We start from the raw sequence: 21,078 nt of genomic DNA, 5'->3' as shown, positions 1-21,078 counted from the left end.
TCTCTCCGTAGCCACGCCCATCTCCCTATAGCTCCGCCCATCTCATTAAGGCCCTGCCCATCTCCCAGAGGGACACACATATCTCCCCCACAGACCCGCCCATCTCTCTCAATGGCCCCGCCCACTGCCCCGATGTCCACGGCCATATCAACCGGGCCCCGCCCCTCGCCCCGCCCAGATGCTCGGGGCCCCGCCCCATCTCCCTCTCCACCTCCTCCATCCCCTCAGTGTCCCGCCCCTTCCATCCCCTCAGTATCCCGCCCCTTCCATCCCCTCAGTATCCCGCCCCTTCTATCCCCCCAGGGCTCCTTCCATCCCTCAGTTGCCCCGCCTCTTCATCTCCTCAGGGGTCCGCCCCTTCTATCCCTCAGGGCCCCGCCCCCCGCCCAGCGCCGCGGGCCGGAAGTGCGGGGGCGCGCGGCGGCGGCGGCAGTGGCGGGAGGGGGGCTGCGTCTATTGCGGCGCGCGCTCCCGGCGGCGGGAGGGAAGGAGCGGAATGGCCGCGGGACGGCGGCGCCCACAGGTAGGCGCGGGAGCGGTCCTGCCCGCTCCCTTTCCCTCTCTCCCCCCGCAGGGGCCTCGGGGAGCCGGGGCGGCACCTGCGAGCGGCGGGGCCGGGCAGGGGGCAGCGGGGAGCCGAGAGCCGCTCCGAGGGGGCTGTCGCGGCGCTGAGCCGGTGGCGCCGGGGAGCCGCAGTGCTGCCCTGGAAGCGGGGAGACCCGCCGGGTTTACGTTCCCTTTTTGTTCATCTTCTTTTTGGCTTTCTGAGCCGGGTAACTAAGCCCGGGGTAACTCAGCCCAGGTCGGCGCGTTACCCTGGTTCCGGAGAAGTTGGCTGTTTGTAGAGCTGATCCTTCGACAGTTCTGCTGTTTCCGCCGGGAGCCTTTGGGATATGGGTGGTAATACAGGGAAGCCTGTAAGTGCCTTGCTATTCACAGCTCGATCGAGTTTATTATTCTGTACCAATGCACTAAAACGAGGTATGCTTGCGTCTTTCTTACCACAAATAACGTCCCGCTCTGCTCTTGTTGGGGAAGGACAATATGGTGGCAAGATGTACACTTTATTTGGATGAAGATTCTGATGCTCTTCTTCATCGTTGTATTTCTTGCTACCAGTGTGCTCCTAGGTCATAGAGCAGTGAAGCTGATTTGGGGTACAGGAAAGAGGCAGAGGTTTTAAATAGCAACTTTTCATGTGTAATCCCTCTTTCTGAAGGGACCTGAAAATTCAAGAAAAATTGTGTGATGTTTGTGAAAGATGTTGTGCAATACCTACTGAGAATATCAACTGTGTTCAAGAGTAGTAGTGACGGATGATTTATGAAGAATCCAAAGGGGAAACAGAAAATGGGGCAGGGAGAATGAAGTCTGACGAGTGAAAGTATTTTCCTAGTTGGTTTTGTTAGCTTTAAAGATGGTTCTGCCCTTCATTCCCCCAACGCTGAGAGTGAGCCTGAAAAAAACTTGTGTTATGCATCTGAGAGGAAGAGAAGTTGCTTAAATTGGGCTTATTTACCACATTTAGGGGTGGGGACACTGTAATGCCCATCAAGTTGTTGTTTGGTGGTTTTTTTTAAACTGAAACCAAGTTGGAGGAAAACTAATAAGATTAAATGTATGGTGAAATGCATGAAAGTTAAAGGCAGAGACCAAGTAACAAATACTTGAAGTTAAATGGCCTCTTGTTGATGAAAAAAAACCCAAACCAGCAAAATAATAAACTGTTTAGGGCCTTATTAAATGCTATGGAATCATAGAATCATAGAAGAGTTAGGGTTGGAAGGGACCTTAAAGATTATCGAGTTCCAACCTCTCTGCCATGTGGGTTGCTGTATTTGAACAATCTTTTACATAAAGTTGCTTGTTTATAAAAAAATACATAGGAGGGTTCAAGAAAGGCTTAATCTTGTGTTTGACTTAATAAAATAGATTTGTACTACTTGGTTATGATGAAATAGTAATCTTGACTTTTAAACCTAAAGTTCCTCTTTCCTTTTGGAGTAGTATTGTCATTGTTGAACTCGAACATAAAGGTTCATCAGTCAGATAATCACTGTATGTAAATTGGTGGTTTAGTTAGTTTTATGTTTTTGAGCAGCTCTCAATATTGCAACAAAGAAAATTGAATGCCTTAAATGGCAAATAATGCATTTCAAAACGTCAAGTAAAAAAAAATCTTTTCTGAATTTGTGTCCCTGTTTCTTACTTCTCAAACTAAGTTAACTTGAAACTGCTGATATTCCTTATCCAGTGCTGCTACTAGATCTGCTATCTAGCTGAAGAAACTTGAATTAAAAGATTGTTTAACAAATGCAAATGCTGAGGTGATGTTTTAGGGTTTGGGTTTTTTTGTTGTGTTTAGGCTTTTATGTGGAAACAGAACCTAACAAGTAAGGGGCCATCTAGCCCAGTGGATGCTTGATTTTAATTTGATTAGAGCAAGATTGTATGTTGCTTATCTTTCAACTCTTGAGCAGTCTTAAGGCTATTTTATGGAAGCTTTAAAAATTGCAGTACATTAACATTGATTGGTAGGACAGTGTAAGCATAACACTGACATGACTAGAATTCATAAAATATAGTATATAATTTAAGATCAGCCTTAATGACATTCAGATCTTCCATTTTTTATAAGTATTGCCTTTTAGTGTTCACAGGTAATGCAGAAACTATGTACTTTTTTTTTTGAAGACTAGTACAACACACTTAACTGAGACAGTATTGCACAAATGTAAATTGTTTGCTTCATGGAAGTGTATCTGTAAAATATTCGTCTATTTGAAGTAGAAGATGTTGATGTGCAGTTATTAGAGCCAGGATTCAGTTTTTATCAGCAGTAGTCAGTAACATCAATCATCTAATGCAGCATTTATATACGAGAAGGTTGCTGTGGTGTCTGTTTTTTCAGAAGAATGCAGAAGTTGTTTCCAGACTGGACAAGTAAGTGAAGGAGGAAATGTTTCAAAGCTTGCCGGTAATGATAAGCCTCACTTTAACGTATTAAGGATTTAGGATAAAATGTTTTACTTAAAGTTCATTAAAAAGACTTCTGACAAATATTACTTTCATCATCACCCTAGTAGCAATGCAACTTGAAGTTATTTACTTTACGTTTAGTTTGTTCCAAATTATGGACACTTCAGAGGGCTTTCATCAAAGAAACTGAAGTAGAAAGAGATTATGTCTGCACGTTTGGTATAACTTGTAATTTTCAGGTGTGTAGCACCAAAGATATAAACAAAACATCACCTACTGCAAGTTGCCAATTATGGTTGTTTGTATGTTGTGTTTGAGGGCCTCATGGTATTTGTGTTAGAGTATGTTACTAGTTCAGATCTAGGGGTTGGTTACGGCATAGTGACCTAAATGAAATAATTTGGCCAAAACAGAGTTTGTAGCTTGTAGGTTTCAATATTGTGGTTGATGTTAGTAGTTACAGGAGACACATCAAGAACAGGTCATTGGTAACTGATATCATCTTCTACTTAGACGATAGTCACAGCAGAAAAATGGAGTGCTGAGTTATTAGGTGAGTGCTGAAAGTTTACGTGAGTTCTACATGCATCTGGACAAATTACTGGAGGAAAAAAAATCCACCAGGAGTCTTAATAGTAGAGAAGTTACTTCAGGATTCAGGAAGTCCTTGAGTGGCAAATTAGTGAAGATGAGAGGAGTATTTTGAGGAAGTGTTATTAAGTACTTGCCTTGGTTTAACTTTTTTTTCCGTTTACATTTCTGAAGTCAACTTAGAGACAAATTAAGGATGAGATTAAGCTGTAGTCTGAGTATAGCCATCCTGTTCAGTTCTGTACTAGTGTAGTTTTTTTTTTTAGAAAAGTAATCGTTGAATCAATACATCTCATAAGTATTTAGTGTTGCATAATGTATAAAACAAAATGGTACGTGTAAACAGGACATTCATTCTGTCTGTTAATAATCAACAATTCTGCTTAATGCTCCTGTAAATACTAGATTTGTGACTAAGAAGCATCTGCTGGTTATAACTGAAACTGTGTAAGTTTCCTGCCTGAGGGGAAACTCATCTGCTGAAGCAAGTGGTAGAAATAATTGGACTGCTGTGGCAGAGTTGCATTTGGTTAGGCTGATAGGTTGATACTAATACAGTGATATAGACTTACATGTGGAACAGAGCTGTGGTGACATGGTTTTCTCTCTCTGCCCTTCTAATGTTTTTGATTTTGTTGAAGGTGTGTACTATGCACTGCTGCACAGGGAATAGAATAGGATCTTTTGTGGGGGAGGGTTGTTTTCATCTCCCTGTATTAGTAGCCACTGTACATTGCGTCATGAACTTCCTGCATTTTGCTGCATTTTGAATGCTTTGTGACATTTGCAGGTATTACTTCAGGGTTATAGCTTAAGAAAATTTGGGAGTTTACCGTGGTTCTCTGTCTATGTTGTGAGGTGTTATGAAACTATATGGAAGGTATATATATATATATATCTGTTCAGCTGTTCAGATGGGACAATTGTTTCTTTCTTCTTTTCTCTGCCCTCCTCACCTTCTAGATACTTTCTATATTTCAGATTGAATTGGATACATAGTTTAAAATGTTGTCTATTTTCAGTTTAGTACCGCTGGTATTGGAATTAGTGGAAATATTAGCGTAGATAAATATTCCAGGTAAATTGTCACGCTCTACTGTGATCAGGCCTGTGCTGTATAGATAACTAAAGCTGCCCGAGATATTGCTGCCAGCACAAAGCCCAAAGCACGCTTGTCACTTCTCATAGCTGACCCTGCTTTGAGCAGATAAGGGAACTAGAGACCCCCTAAGGGCCCTTCCAGTCCTAATTCCATGAAAGTGCTATTCCAGAGTATAATTATTTAGCAAATCATGGATTACAGCACAGATTATTCAGATGGGGAATCAAAATATTTGGGGCAATGGAATTACTTTACAAATTAAAAAAAAACTGAAAGAGTAGATAATGTTCATTTTGTGTGGAATATTTTGTATTGCATGAATGTTTTCAAGTACCTTTTGAAAAGACGGATTGGTGGAAGAGTGTGAAATCACAAGGGTGACATGGAAGAAAGCACAACTTTAGAGGCAGCTGAAAAGCAAGAGAACCAGTAAAGTTTTTGAAGGCAAACTTGTGAAATATACGGAGTGGATATGAAAGCATTATTCTGTACAGAGAAACATTGCAACAGAACTGAAATTCTTAGCCTTTGTCAAACAATGCTGGTAATAGACTTGGCTGTAAGGCATGGAAAAAAATCTTGGCCGAGTACATCAGAATGAAACAGCCTGGGATGCCATCAGTTTCATTACTGCTTTTTCTGGTATCTGCATTCAGGAAATACTGGGCAGAAACAGAATTGCAGGTATGCTGTTAGAGAGCTGAGAACAAAATAGGGAGAAATATGGAAATGCAAAAGTTGGTGAGTTGTTCTACAGCTGATGAAACCAGTGTCGAGTTTCCTGTTGTTTTGTCTTCAGCTGATTTGCCTTAAGGACTTCTTGCCATTATTCAAACATTTACAAAGTTTATCCTGGTAATAAATCCATGCTGTCTAATAATATGAACTTATGCTACTGTTCTTTTCTAGCTTTGTGTTTTTGGTTGCTCGATTTTATCAAACTTATATGTAACTTATTTATCTTTTAAGACTCCCATTTCTTTGGCAGCATTAAATGAAATGGTGACGGGGGTTCCAGATTTGAGGGAAGGAGTATAACAGCACAAATACACTGTGAAGAAGCTTGCAAATGTACTGCACCAAATCTGTGCATATCCACATCTGCTGGTGGAGTGGCTTGCAGTGGCTAATGGTGCAAATCACTGGTTTAAGAAGGGGAAGAGCACTTTGTGGCAATGGAGAACGTATGATCTGTAGGTAGCTGTAGCTGCCTGCACTGATTTGGCTGGAACATTACAGTGGATGCTTCAACCCTTTGTCTCTCTTGGAGCATTGATTAAAAAAAAAATAAAGATTCTACAGTTACAAAGCACGAAATGTCTAGTAGCAGTTTTCTGCACAGTATCATGGATAAAAATTGAATTAAGTAGAAGAGTTAATAAGTATTTTTATAATCACTGAAACATCTGGATTTTTTGATTTGTTGCCAGTATTGAAAGACCTTGAAACATTCCTGGAGGCTTCCTGTACTGGAAACACCCTATTCTTACCTAGCTCTCAAGATCAGAAGTTTTGTGATAAAATAGTACATTGTAGATGTAAATGAATTTTCAAAATCAAAGTTAACAGATGCAGTTGCTAAGGTATTTCAGGCTGCTTAGGTATTTACAGGCTGAATGAGTTGAGCAAAATAGAAATGAGTGTTATTTCAAAGTTTGTGCCCCATTAAAAATTGCACTTGTATTTAAGCTAGTTAATTTGTCTTTGAAAATTCTGTAGATACGACCAAAAATGAAATGGATTCAGTCTTTTGGTTAGCTGTGTTAATCTCATCTGTAAGGGGGTGCCTTCTAATTTTGCTAAGATGGCTAGATTAAAGAAGCTGTTAAATGTTTACTGGAAAGATGGCATGATAGAACTATATACCTGAAACACTAACCTTTTAGGACCACCTATGTACTCATTATTGAGAAACTTCTAATTTAAACCTAATAGTATTTTAGTTAGTATTGGACTCTTAAGAACTCATGTCATGAATATCTGTTCGGTAGCAAGCTGAATGCATCTGGCAGAGAGGGCTTTTGAACATCAAAGTTCTTGTGTGTTTTTTCTTGCTAAGAAGTTTTCCTGCTGTGGCAAATGTCTTGCTATGAATTCCTTTCCAGATGATTAGTACTTTCCATACTGTGTTACTGCTGTCTTACTTTGCTAAGTTTTCCCTGTTATCCTGTAAAACTGCTACGTTCTCTGGTATGCAGAGAAGATCTGTTAGTTTGTAAGTTAGCTGTCATTCAGTGTTAGGCAAATGCCTCAAATCTTTTAATTAATGGCAAAGTAACCAAAAAGTTAGCGTGAAAACTACATTTGTTGTGAGGAAGCTGTGGCTGCTGTGTGTCAGGGCATTACTTCATGAAGAATGCAGGAAATGGTCTGACTTGTTATTGCTTCTGCATTTAGTGCTTAAACTCTAGGGAGTTTGTGCACTGATTTGCGATAACTATGAAGTATTTATTTAGACTGAATTACCAATTAATATATTCTGTGCTTGTTTAGTACTAGAACAAATCATAAATAGAATGTTAAAAGCCTTGTTTCTTTGAAAAAAGAATATTGTGCCACTCATCTTAAGTAGAGAAGAATATTAACATGTAAATGAGCAGATCATGAGATAACCTCTGCTTATGGTAACAGGGTTTCTCTAGTAAAGTCATCCCTTGCTTATTAGGATAGCATACTAGTTTAGATTTTGGGAGTCTGTGTCCTGGTAGAGATGCAATATCCTGTATTGATTCACCTGAAGTTTTTCACTAGAACCTATAAATTCCTGGTGAGAAAGTAATTGTTTGATTTCATGTGTTTGGTAGAATAACGTGTATGTAAATATATTTTGGTTTTATGGAAGTCTCAAAGTGAAAATCTGGTTTGAAGTGAGTTTCTATTCCATGTAGAGGCTTTGATCTGAAGGAGACGGTGAGACATCTTGCTGTTTGTTGGTTCTTGATATTAATAAAGTCTCATTGCTGAGTATTTTTTTTTAAAAAAGAATGTTTTACTCATTTGAAATAATGAATAATGAGCAGTGCTCAAAATTACATAGCAGTACACAGGTTCTGAATGGAGCAAATTAACTTTAGACTATAAACGTATTTCTTCAAAATCGCCACCAAGGGCGTATTCTAGCAGAAAGCTCTGCTAGACTGGAGGCAGAGTAAGAGGCCTACAGACTCATGTTGGATCACAGCTGGTCAAATACTTAAAGAAAATGTTTCTTAAAGTTAACCAAATCTCAGTGCAAGAGGCAGATTACCTTTTGTCAAGGCTGTAGATAAATTGGGTGGCTGAGATTTTTAGACCTGATTTTAAGTGAAGCAGGCAGTTCTGGTGAGTTACTGCTGGGGCAGTATAAATACGGTGACTTTGCAAAGTATCCATTAAACTTCAAATCTAGGAGAGAATTAAGTGGTGTAGGAGATTATCTCTTTCAGCTTTCTATTATAATGCCTTCAGTTGCTTCTAGATTTCTTTTTACTTTAAAAAATTAAAAAAGAGGCACACAACCCGTTCTTTAAGAGCTTGGAAAAAGTTGTGTTCTTGAAGGTGAAGAGATTAATGGTTGAAAACTGGTTATTACTGTTATTTAAAGTAGTGTACAGCAGTTGCAATTATAACAATCCTGACTTTTAGGATTACTTCTAAATCTGATGACTTCCAATTGCTGCAGACTTTTCATGAATTCCTACGGTATGGTCAGTAATGGCTCAGGTGTCTGGTTTTCCAGTTTCTGGGATTTGAATTGAAACATTCTTCTGAGTGTATGAGAGGAGGTGGTACAAATGGAATTTTCTCTTTTTGAAAGTGCTGGAGAAGTTTAAATTCGGGTCACTTTTTGCCTTGGAATGTAAATGGCTACAAAATCAGAAGTTAAAAGTGAAGCTAAACTTCTGTGAAAATGTTAACTGATGCAGTGTAGTTTGCATTTAAAAGAAAGTCTTTGTTTTAATCATGCTTAAGCATGGGGCGCTTCGAACTGACAATTGCAGTCTGCTTATAAAACTTAACAGAACTTTATACGCTGATTTGATTTTTAGATGTTTCAGAAGGATGGGATTTAAATACAAAGATACGTACATATATATGTACATCTGTGTATGTATGCTGATGACTGTTTTCAAAAAAATAAAAGTAAAATTCAACTTTTCAGGTCCTCATTAATAGTATTCTTCCATCTTGTATACTAGAAGCCAGTCGTTTGTCAGTGCAAGTGCGTGATCATATACTGACAAAAAAGCAACACTGTAGTTAAAAATTGTAAAATAAGCAAGCAGTTACTGAGCGATTGGGGTTTTCTAAATGTTGCAAACAAATGTGCTGCAGTAGCTGTACACTGTGCTTCTAAGTGCAAAGGAACGTATAGTTTTCTGCAATCCTGACTCTGTGGAACAATGACTCCTTGTAAGTAGGAGACTGCTTGGCAAGTATGGAGATCAAAGCCATCAATTTCAGCAGAAAAAAAGACAGCTCGCTACTTTTTTTAATGAGCTGGATTTGTTATAAATAGTTAATTTGATGGAACTATAATCTTGATATTTTTTCCTTAAGAAAAATCACTTGTTCTTTATGCTGTAGTTAGAATGCATTGATAATCTTCTTCAAAGTTGCAGATCAAGCAGTTCAGAAAGTATGATCCTATTTTAACTTTCTGAAATAATTCAAAATTTTTAATAAAATTCAGGAAAAAAGTCCTGCCATTATTTAGAATTCTTAGCAACTGGTGAAAATTGCACTTGCCTCTTGCTGCTGCTTCTTGGAAAAGTGGGAAATATTGTGGGGATTTCAGAAGTCAAAGTCTTCTTGGATCTGAAAGTTTGACATGGCAATTTTAACTAGCCCTAAGTTAATGGAGAGATTTAAGCCTGCTTGGATATCTAGGCTATCTGAGCACTTGGTGTAATGTATACTAGACTTCTCATTAGGATGTTATCTATGGGTAGAAGACTTAGACCATCTACAAAATGTTCAGTACGTCTTCAGGAGATGATTTAGTATGACTGTCCGGCTAACAGGAGGATAGTAAATAACCAAATGGCACTGAACTCCACAGCTTGCTGTAAATGGGACTAGGAACCTGCACTTTCTGTAAAAGAACCCAGCAAAAAGGTTTAGGGTATCATTCTTTTAATCAATTCCCCGACTGGGTTCAACACTCAGCTGTGAAAATAGGGAGCAGAGAGGACTTCTTTGTAATGGCAATATTTGTGGCTTTGATGAATGTCAAACTCTGCAGCTTAATATATTGTATGGAAAAGAATCTAGTGTCTGCTTTTTTTTTTGGTAGGCCTAATTTGTGCTGAATATCATTATTTCATAGAATGAATACGTACTCTTAACCTCCAAAGCTCCTCCTGAAGATTTTGTTTCACAGGACTTCAGCTGTGTGGGTTTTGGGACGGTTTATAACTTCCTTAGTCTGTCACTGTTATACTCTTTCTGAAGACACCCTCTTTCATTTAAAACTTGTATCGGTACTTGTACCATCAGTTCTGGTTTAATCTTACTTTGTGAAGCGTTTCACCTGAATTTGTTTACAGATTTAGCTGAAATGTGTAGAACCTTTTATAAAGATGTTTGTCCTTCACAATATGAGCCACTGAAATGAAGCAGATAAAACAAAAGCTTGGCCAGAGTCTGAAAGAATTTTAAAAATCTGTTAGAAAACTGCTAAGAATCTTGCTCTCTATGTGGTCAGTCCACAGAAGTACAGTCAGTGTGTTTTAAGTACATGTGTCTAGTCTGATTCAAGGAAAGAAAAAACCCAACACCTAATGGGTGTGAATAGCGAGGGAACATAAAGACAGACTTTTGAGTTATCTACGTTATTTGCTGCAGAGAACTCTCTTAATTTGTAGATTGTTGCATGACTTATGCTCATGATAATTTACATCTAAAGGGCTCATCTAGTTTAGTGGAACTGTGTTTTAATGAGGATTGCTGTTTATATAACTGTCCTAGCAGAAACTTGTTATTCATGATTTTATCTTGCTACCTGATATGCATGCTAGCTGTTGCTAGAAGACATCTTCTGGATTAATTTCTAACCTGTGTGTGTCTAAAAGCTGTAGAATAAAGTAGAAATAATATTGAAAAATAACATAGTTCTTGTAAGCTTATTTTAATAAAGAGGCATAGATATTGTGGTGAATATGGAAAGTTGTGTAACAGTACTGAGCACAAGATTGGAATTGGAGAAATGTTAGATGTCATTTTCTTGTTGGTGGCCTTAAGCAAAAGTGACCTTTCAGAGTTTCTGTCCTTACATGGCATTGAATGACATTTCCTTTAAGGGGCTGTTAAAGGGTTTACTTAATGAGCAGCTGTACTTAAATCACTTACTTTACTTTTCTGAGAAATAGTATTTTGTAAGCATTATTTCTCTTGTTAGGTGGGTAAAGTACAACAGTATTTTCCAAAGGAGGGGAGGTCCTTTATTGCCATTATAACCACCATAAAACACAGTAGAGCAGTTTGGCTTGGTAATACATTGAAGAAAACTGGTAGTCCTCTTGAATGTGCTTTATGAACGCTATGTACTTGTATGGTCTCTAGAACAATTTCTGTTTCTGAGATTCAACCTGGCTAAGTTTGCAGAATTAATCACCTATGAAAACAGATAGGTACCTTACTGTGGCTTTCTGCATCTTGGGTTTAGTGTTACAAAAAGAAACCAAGTACTTACTCTACCTACTGGTAAGTAATAGTGAGAAAAATAAATGGGTCTCCCATAATTCAAAAGCTATGAATTTAATTATGTGGCTTATCTTTTTAAGCTTGAAACCTTCCCCCCTTCCCCCCCCAAAAAAAAAAAGCCCAAAAGCAAACCAATCTCTTCAAAATTTCATATCCTGGGTTTCTGAAGGACATATGCAGCCATGTTGGTTGGTGATGTATGACTTAGTAGTTCCTCACATATGATTTGTTTTAGGAGTTTCTAATGTTTCTTTTCCTTTTCAGATCTGCTAAATCTAGTTTGAAGCTAAGAGTGGACAGCCAGTACAAGAGAAGTGTTGCTTCTTTAAATGGACATCTGCTCTTGCGGCATGGCCCAGGTTTCCAGTAGCAATGGCTTTAAACAGCGCTCATCACCCTCTTTGGCAGCTACCAGGTCAAAAGATGTGGGCAAAGAGGAAGCATTGCAGATGGAAGCTGAGGCATTAGCTAAGATGCAGAAAGAAAGAGGTGTAGCTGGTAAGAAGCAAACCTCTCATTCTTTAAGCAGCACCGGACAAAAAGCACAGACTCATAACAAGCAGGACCATGATCTCATGGTGTTTCCAGAGTCAGATGCCAAAAGCGTGGAAGATAAACTAAGTACCATTGACATAGAGAAACTTACTCATGCTGAACTAGAGAAACTGCTGCTGGATGACAGTTTTGAGTCTAGTAAACTGCCTACATTACCAGTGAGCCCTATTTTGAGCCCATCTGTGTCTTCACAATTTTATCTTGGGCATATGGGTCAGAGAAGACAATGGATGCCTGGGATACCAGCACCTGTGACATGCACTTTACCTACTATTTACCCTTCAGCTTCTTACACAAAACAAACTGGTGTATTTCAAAATGGGTTTCATCCAACTATGTCCTCCTGCCACTCTAGAGAACCTATTTATCTTGGTCTTCCAAGACAGTCGCAATACATTTCATACCCGTTGGCAGCTACTACACCTTTCCATCCACGAGGAAGCCTACCTATATATCCTCCAGTACTTACACCAGAAATGGCAAAAGTATTTGACAAAATCGCAAGCACCTCAGAATTTCTGAAAAATGGGAAGTCAAGCACAGACTTAGAAATGACTGCTATAAAGTCTGCAGTTTCTAACCTACCAGCCTCGGAAAGCTGCAGGGATGTTAGTAAATTTGATTGGTTAGATTTGGATCCCCTAAGTAAACCAAAAGTGGATAGTGTGGACACTTTAAATAAGGCAGAGAATGATGGAGGGAGGGCTTCAAGCATCACTGCTGAAGATCCATGGGATGCTGTGCTGTTAGAAGAAAAGCCATTATTAGCCTGTCATCTGGAAAGAAAAATTAATGGGAAATCTTCTGGAGCAACAGTTATGAGGAGCCAATCCTTAAACATGCGAACAAGTCAAATTGCAAAGTTACAGGGTCAAACATCGCAGGTATGTAATCAGTATTTTTAAATTGCAGGATAATAGTGAAAATGAATCACAGTATTCAAAGACACTTTAGGGTCTGGATTTGTTTGTTAAATATTATTTGGCTTGAGCAAGGTGCAAATAATGTGATGTTACTGGTGTATGTATGTATTAGTGTTTTTTTTAAAAAAAAAAAAGCATAAAAAAAGTTTTGACTATGCCACGTTTCTTCTCTCCCAGGATCGCTTGCAGTCTTTCACAGGATGACTATAGTTCTCTTTCATAGGTAGAAGTAATTCCTTCTGTGCAGGAATGCTAGAGAGATTGTAACCAAGCATTTTGTTTATTTTGTCCTGGAAGGTGGGATGCCTGTTGGGTCAGAAACCCTGTATTTCTGTTCTGGAAGATGGAAAATCATCTTTGCGTGTTGTTACTTTTACCAGGGCAATTTCTGCTCTAGGATCAGGATCACTTTCATCAAAATGTCAATACAAAAATATCAAAGGGGGCTTTAGTTATTTCACTCATCATTTTGGCTGTTGAGCATATGTGGTTCGTATCAAAACTTAACTGTATAGCAGATGATCAATACTGTACTGATCGCATCTGCTTAATTATGCCCCTGTAAGTGTGTCCCACCCTTTTCCCAGTCCAATAAATGTAGGTTATTTAACTCCACCTATCTTTTAAATATCTTTCTGTGATAATTCCATCATAAGTCATTAAATTTTAAAATATTAGCCACCTCACTAGAAAGTGAATATGAATACCTCTGGGAGTTTATTTTTTGGTAGAGAGTACAAACACTGGAGGAGAAATCTTCAGTGGAAGAGTTAACACCCTGGCAAGGGTGATAATGGCAGGAAAAATCACATATGCAGAAACTGGTTAAGGAGGCGTAAAAGATTTGTTTGCCTTGGAGACTTTGGATTACAGCTGATTTGGATTTTATGTATTGTCTTTTTAGGTGTTTTTAATAGGCTAGGGACATGCCATGAAAACCAACTGTTATCAGTCAAGGATATTTTCCAAATTGTTCTTTAATACTTCACTCCCCCTAAACTGAGAGTGTTTTTTTCCCTCAGAAAAAGGAATATTTACTAGACTTTGACTTTAAAGGCTGTCTAAATTTCCATTGAAGTAAATTTTTTCACCCCTCATTTGAAGGATTTCCTGGTTTTCTAGGCTAACTGTCAGTAATCTGGCAAAAGTTTAATTATAGGTTAGTGGAGAAGGACCAAAAAAAAAAAAAAAACAAACCCCTTTACCTCTGTTTTTAAGGGATCATATTTTTAACATCACATGTGTGAAGATCTTGTGTGTAACTTTAGTTTTTTCCACTCACTGTTGAGCTGTGATATGTGAGCTCAGTTATTTCCTAGGATTTGGAGAGGCATGTGAATTTGGGCCCTACATCGGCTTGCTGCTTCAGTTTATCTAGTGATGTGTTTTGACAGTTTTCCAGTGATGTTTCGTTGGTTGTAATGCAGCTGTTGACTGGAATAGCTAAACTGTTTTGAATCAGTACTTCTGAGGTGTTGTCTGTAGAAAGTAATAATTCACTGTTGCTGAATGATATCTGTTCTTATGAATTCCAATTTTAATTTCAGGAAGGCAGGATTTAAAATGATCTTTCCTGTTCATCAGGTTCAATCCCATGCTATTTGCAAGTCTCATGTTAATGGATTCATAAAATACTCAAGCACTGCCTTCATGTGTGGTCTTTTCTTCCTGCTACTTTTGATTTAAAGGCTGTTCCAAAACAGTGTCCTCATCAGTGATAGGATTTTCATCAGAAATGCATTCATAACTAGCTCTTAGAAAATGTTCTTCTTAGCAGAATGGAACAATAGGTATTGAACTATTGATGAAGAACCAATTTGATGTTTACATTAACACATTGTAAGAGGCAGTGACTTCCTTTCAGCTTTCATTGCAAGCTCTGTGACAGCTTCTCTATTTCCTGTTGCTACTTTTTTTGAAGATGGTTTATAAGAATTTTAGTTCCTATTTGATAGGATAGTGTATCATCTGTCTCCACGGGCATGAATAAACCCTAAGTATAGGTAGGGGCGTCCTGCTGGATATACTTTGATTGCATTTGCTTTATTCATGATGTCATCACAACAGCACATATTGATCCTTTAGTCAATTGAAATATCTGATTTTCTTAAGCAACCATCTTTTTCTAGCAAGTTCTTAATTTGTAGCATGCTCCTGCAGTGAATGCCCAATTGAAAATTTGAGGATTATTTTCCACTTGTGTTCCTCCAGTCTGTGGTTAACTAGTTTAAGAATAATACTACAGTTCTAGTCTATCTCATAAAGTTAGCTGATGATACAAGACCATAAATTATCAGAAGCTTTGTTCCTGTTGCTTATGCTGAGTTATTAAAAAAGATAAATAGATTTAAAGATGAGACTCTAAAATGGATATCTCTTAACATAAAGCAAATGCTACAGATTCTTTTGCCCATCCTGTGCTACTACTTTATTTTCTAGTTTAAATAATTTTCCGTCTGGCATAGTAGGAAGCAGAGTTATTTAGTCTCAGTTTTTGGCTGGTATTTATTTTATTCCACTTACCTCCAGGTATGCATTTCCTTCAAAGTGTATTCCGAAGTCTTGCATCCTAACTAATCTGGATTGTTTTCTTCCCCTGAATAACTCAGTTTCACTGTCCCTTTAGACGAAACTGGTAGTAAAAATTTCTAGTCACATATCTTGATTCTATCATGTTTTTAATACCTTGAATCAGTAGGTTGCTTTGAGTGTTGCTTCATGCTTGATGAATTACCTAAATCTTCAGTATTGCCCTTTTAGTAATTGTGTTTGTCACTCTCCTGTTTGCCTGTTCTCAGAATCATAATTTTTTCCTGTTTTAGGTCTTGTCTACCTTTCCTCTCCACAGAGCTTTCTAAGAATCTTGTGGCTTTATATACTCATGGGATTTAATTTAACTTGACTTTTGGGGATTGTGGTGGGGTTTTTTTTGTTGTTGTTTTGGTTTTTTTTGTTGTTGTTAAGAGTAGCAGTATTTGTAGACTACTTCTATTTTTGCAGGCTGTGCTGATATGAACTATTTATCTAGTTTGTCCTGAAGTCCTTTCTTACAAGCTACTTCTTGTTTGACTAATAGCTTTTGCACGGCTTAAATTTGGTCATTTGGAAGTTAAAGAAATTCAAATACTACGTGTTGCTCGAAACCCCTGATCATCTGCGTCCAATGGATTTTAAATAGATTTCTTAATTGATAAAAGCTTGTCCTCCTGAAATTATCCTTCAAAAAGTGACCAAAAAATAGTATTGAGATTAATCTAAAAAGGAAATATTTAATTTTCTAAATTTTCCACCAGGAGGTAATTTCTAATGATACATTTTTGTAATAACAGTAAGTTTCTTGGCTAAATGTGACCCTGAGGTCAACTATGGGTAACCAAATAAATCTTTTTTTTTTCTCCTTTGCTCATTACATTACAATTTATTGTTTACCCTGGCTGAGCTTGTGTGTGTACAAATGCATTGTAGTTCCCTAAACTTCTTTGAATTTAGCGGCAGAATAGCCTTCAAATTTTGCTATAAATAATTGAAAAGTGTGACATAGTGGCATCCATCACTAGTGTGACTTTATTTTAAGTAATCCCCTTGTGTAGTGCGTTTGTGCTCTACTTAGAGTTGCAGAGTGCTTTGAGAAGTTATTTGTAGTATTACTTCTTTTAAGAGTTCTTAAATAGAGAAAATTTAACATTTGTACACCCAGCTTCTTGATTTGAAATGACTGAGTTGTGTTGAGTGCTTGCCAGCAGTTAGTTGAACCTTTGTCAAAGGTGTTTACCTTTCACTCGATATGTTAACTTCCTGTTTCCTTGTAGGAATTGGTTTTGTTATTGTGCAATTGCTTAAAGAACAGGTGTACTAGATACAGTTGCATGGGTTTGTCAGCAGGTTTTGTGCATTTGCCCAGAAGGGTTTTTGTGCTAGAACTTGCCTGAGATGTTAGAATGGAAGAACACTTAAATTTAAGCCATATACATGCTTCTGAATTTCATTCCAAGTTTTGTGGCTTTACAGCTTCCTGCTCTAATTGCTTCCCCTGGTATGGCTAATCCCCAATTATATAGAATTTATCCTTTTAAACTGATCAGTGTTTATGAAACCAGTATTTTAGCTGAAATAACTAGGTTTAAATGCAGTTTAAGTGGCAATTATGGGCTGAATATATTAGCTCCAAGTTTATGCTATACTGCTTAAATGTGTTAATTTGAGCAAAAAAAGTTGTAAAAGACCTGACAGTCTCTAGCTCTGCATGTGTTTCAGATTTGACCCTTTTTCTGTGACAGTATAATTTGACTGATATGCTGTAATGAAATTAAATGCTCAGCTAACTTTGTCATCTAATAATAAATAACCCACGTACTAGTTAAGTAGTTCTTCGCTATTTCAAGTTTTAGTTGTGATTTTCAGAAAAGGTACAATGCAGTCTTTTTGTGTAAGCATTGTGAAAGCTCTGGGTGTAAAATGTCACTGGTCAGGAGGCTTGATCCTCTGTGCCCAATGGCACTAGCAAATGCTTTAATACCAACTTATTCCAGGGAGTATCCAGCTGGTATTTCATGAGTGCTTCTGGCTGGTGGAGGCTGTTGGACTATAGATGATCAGAGTTCCACTTCAAGCCCACTGGTTGTTCCAGGCGCTCTCCTTTTTGCTTACGCTAGCATTTGTATGGCTCTATTGTGAATTGGATCAGAAAGATAAGGATTAAAAGCTGCTGCAGTTTTCTGTTTGGTTTTTGTAAGTTTATTAGAGTTTGTTGTTTGAAACCGTAGTTCTGTTTTAGCAATTGGTTTTTAATTTGAATACTTTAAAGGTTGTGGGTTACTTTTTTGGGAGCTGGCAAATGCATATGGCATCAGAAAGCAAAACAGCAATAGTTTGATTGATACCACAAGTTGAGTCCTGAGTTTAGCATTTGGAATGCTACATCCTTCCAGTGTACAATGTATCTTTTCCTGCTTTGTAGGAAAAGGTACTTGTGGGCAGAACTGCTGTGTAATGGTTCTTCCTGTGACTGTACTGAAGGCTGAATTGCAGAAGCGGAAGAAAAAACATTAATCTGTTCCTCCTCTGGTTCAGCAAAAGCTAGTCAAACTGTAACATAACAGGTCACTGCTGAGAACTCGAGACTGTTACACTTGCAACTTAGGATTAACAAATAATGATGTTGTCAAATTACCTTATGAAAAGGTGTCTCCAGTCCAGTGAATCCTTACTTTTCAAATTAATAATGATATAATTTTTTCTCCTTATAGAAGTAGACATAAAACTAATAGTAAACCTTGGACTCCTGAAAATCTATCATCTACATGTGGCTTTGTTGGCTACAGGAATATGTTTGCAGCTATTTAAAAACAGTATTATCTTTGAGTTGCAGAAAGACAATGGGACCACTGGCATGCTGACAGAAAACGTGCTTCTCCAAGAAATTGAAGGGCAGAATCAAGAACTATCAGCTTTTTCTCAAGCAGTTACGAAGTAAGAAATTACTCAACACAAATTAGCTTGTAGAACCAAAAAAAAAAATGAAATAACTCATTTTCAGCCAATGCAGAAAAGCCCTGCATTGACAGGCTAGCCCTGTCAAACCTTGTGCTTAATGGGGGTAGATTTTATTATGTGTCCTTTTCCTTTGTTATCCTTGTTTTTCCTGGATTTGTCTTGTTTAGTTTTGTTGGGGTTGTTTTTGTTTTTTTTTTTTTTTAAGAATGCAAGAGAAATCTCTTTGGCACTGAGGTTTTTTAATTATCAAATCTCCTCTTTATTCTTTTGGTCATGTCACTTTCTTCTCACTTTTTCCTTATTTTTACAGTACTCTTTTATCCTCAAACTACAATAAATGTTTTCATATATCTGTAGCTCTTTTATATTTTTAATATATTTTCTTTTGAAAGAATTTGAAGTCTTTTTTTCTTAGTTATGTATCTCACTAAATCCTGTCACATGATGGCTTTCTAACCCTTAAATGCTCTCATTGTTATTACTTCCACAACCGGAATTCTGTAATAAACGAAACCTTAAAACTTGTTCCTGATTTGATCGGGTAGTGAAGTTTCTTAAAGGTCATGCCAAAGAAGATGGAACTTGATAACCCAGAGTGGTCCTTCTATTTATTCTTTTTTTTGCTTACTGCCAAAATTTAATGAGGGATATTTTTTTTTTAATTCCTAGAGAAGGCAATCTAGGAGTCTTGCTTTTTTTTCTCTAAAGATCAAAATCCAAGAAATAATGGGGAGAAAGAGAGAGCTCTTTGAATCTGAAGGAAACAAATGCTTTTTTAAAAAGGAATGTTTATTAAATGAAAACCAAATTCTGTAAGACCAATGAGACCTCTTATACCTGTGAAATTCTGATGAGCACAGTAAGACAAAACTGACATAACTAGAAACTGTTGCAACAAGCCTGAATGTAATTGTTACCCTTTCTCTCAGGACTTGCTGCTTACAATGCTGACAGGACAACTCTTGCTAGGGCGATCTTATCTATTGTCAAGATGATTAAATGGATGACAATTGTAGATTATAGACATTATAGATTAGTTCTGTTCTTAATCTCCTATAATACTACCTTAATGATGGCAGAAGGTTACGGTTAAATTGTTTTATCTGTGCTAAATAGCAGAAAACAAAAAGCCAGTATCAAAATACTGTCTGTCATTACTAGGTGAATGTTTTGTACTGTTTGTGTCCTAGTAAATAAAGGCTTTTTCCTTAATTTAGGCCTCTTTCTCAACTTCCACCACTTAGAATTTCAGATTAGAATTCCAAAAACTGAAACACGTAAAGAACTTTATGATCTTTTGTATATTAAAAAAATACTCTTTTAAAAACTTATTTTTAGCGAATGCTATGGATTAGCTTTTTCAGAACTGGTTTAGACCTTAGCTTCTACAGAAACTGGATGTGTCCTGTAAGCGTTGACTTGTTACTATAGCATAAAATATGGAGCACCTGCCTAATTATAAGCTAGGGTTTCCCCCCCCAACTACTACTTCTATAATTATTATGGGCAATGCTCTGATGAGAGTAGAAATATTAAATGGTGTTTTGTACATACAATTTACGTAAAGAGCAAAAGGTAGTCTTTACTGTTCTGGCTTGTGGTTATTAGCATGTTTTTTTGATTTAGTCTTAGACTTATCCATTGCAATGTTTCATAAACCTTCTCTGCTTTCAGACTGAGGACCAAGTTTCCTTATTCTAATGAGCAAACAAATCCAGGCTTTGTGCTGAGTCCAATCATGCTGCAAAGAAATATAAGTGGGGAGAGTGCCAGTATCAAGGTTTCTATAGAAATCGAAGAATTCCAGCAACCAGTAACTTTTACGTGTGATGGTATGTTTCTGCTTTTTAAATAGGAGTTTGGTTGTAAGATTTAGAATGGTGGGTTATGTCTGTATACTCAGCCTAGTTTAATGGCTTTCAGGTTTTATAATCCTTGGTCTCGGGTGTGTTGACTGCTTGTTGGGAATGTGGAAGAGGTAACTGAAGAAAGAACCTAATTCTGGGTCAGTGCCTCCATCAGAAAATATTTAGAGGCTGACAAAGTTTAAATATTTTTTTTAAAAAAGAAAAGCTAAGCAAACCAGCAGCTCTGTTCTATCCATGGCTGTTAACAGTTTTTTCAAGAGTTTGACCTAGTTGATGGTAATTGAGGGGAGGATGACACTAGGACTGAAATTCTTAACTTTTAGTTTAATTTTTTATTTCAACACTTTTAACGTGTATGAAACTGTTGCAGGCTGTCTAAAAATTCAGACAAATTGCTTTTGGGAAATATGAATAAATGCTGCAGTTATCTACTACTCTACTTCAGTATATGCTTATGAACACAAATGCTAAAATAATACTTTTGCATTAGGGCAGCTAGCTGTGGTACAGTTTTGTGGGTAACCAGAAGTATTTGTTTAGGGCAGAACTTACAGGTTTGTCTTGTTCTTGTACATGAATTCTTGTTCTCTGTGCAATCAAGACTGGACAGCAGGTTTATATTAAAGGCTGTAATTCTGGATGCTGTTGGTGGTAAAATAACTGATAATAATTTACCTCAGGAGCAATTTACTTTTTACCCTCTATACTACTGTAGTCCTTGTGAGGGTTCCCATCCCCAGACTCTTTCACCTGGTATGGATCTGTGCTGTGGTGTTGTTTGTTTGGGTTTTTTTAATCATTTGGTTCTCTATCTGTAACTGTGTAGATGCCTTAGAGCTGGTTGTTTTCAAAAGAAAAAGCTGCTCTATTATTCACTTAAACT

At 37.6% G+C, this 21,078-nt stretch overlaps 1 protein-coding gene across 2 annotated transcripts in view; it reads left to right on the top strand.

The window, feature by feature from the left end:
* The first annotated feature begins 385 nt into the window (after positions 1 to 385).
* PIK3C2A (phosphatidylinositol-4-phosphate 3-kinase catalytic subunit type 2 alpha) overlaps positions 386 to 21,078 on the top strand; it is a 53,901-nt gene continuing 33,208 nt past the window's right edge. Inside the window, exons 1-4 of one of the 2 annotated variants that reach the window (XM_054067713.1) lie at positions 386 to 523; positions 11,621 to 12,795; positions 18,203 to 18,303; positions 20,002 to 20,159. In XM_054067713.1, the coding sequence (XP_053923688.1) occupies positions 11,686 to 12,795; positions 18,203 to 18,303; positions 20,002 to 20,159 (1,369 nt within the window). In that variant the 5' untranslated portion in view covers positions 386 to 523; positions 11,621 to 11,685. Of the gene's footprint in view, positions 524 to 11,620; positions 12,796 to 18,196; positions 18,304 to 20,001; positions 20,160 to 21,078 lie in introns of both variants that reach the window. The other variant, XM_054067712.1, reaches the window with a different exon arrangement.

The sequence above is a fragment of the Cuculus canorus genome, chromosome 5, assembly GCF_017976375.1.
Source record: "Cuculus canorus isolate bCucCan1 chromosome 5, bCucCan1.pri, whole genome shotgun sequence".
Classification (NCBI taxonomy): Eukaryota; Metazoa; Chordata; class Aves; order Cuculiformes; family Cuculidae; genus Cuculus; species Cuculus canorus.
This window is presented reverse-complemented; position numbering and strand designations above follow the sequence as displayed.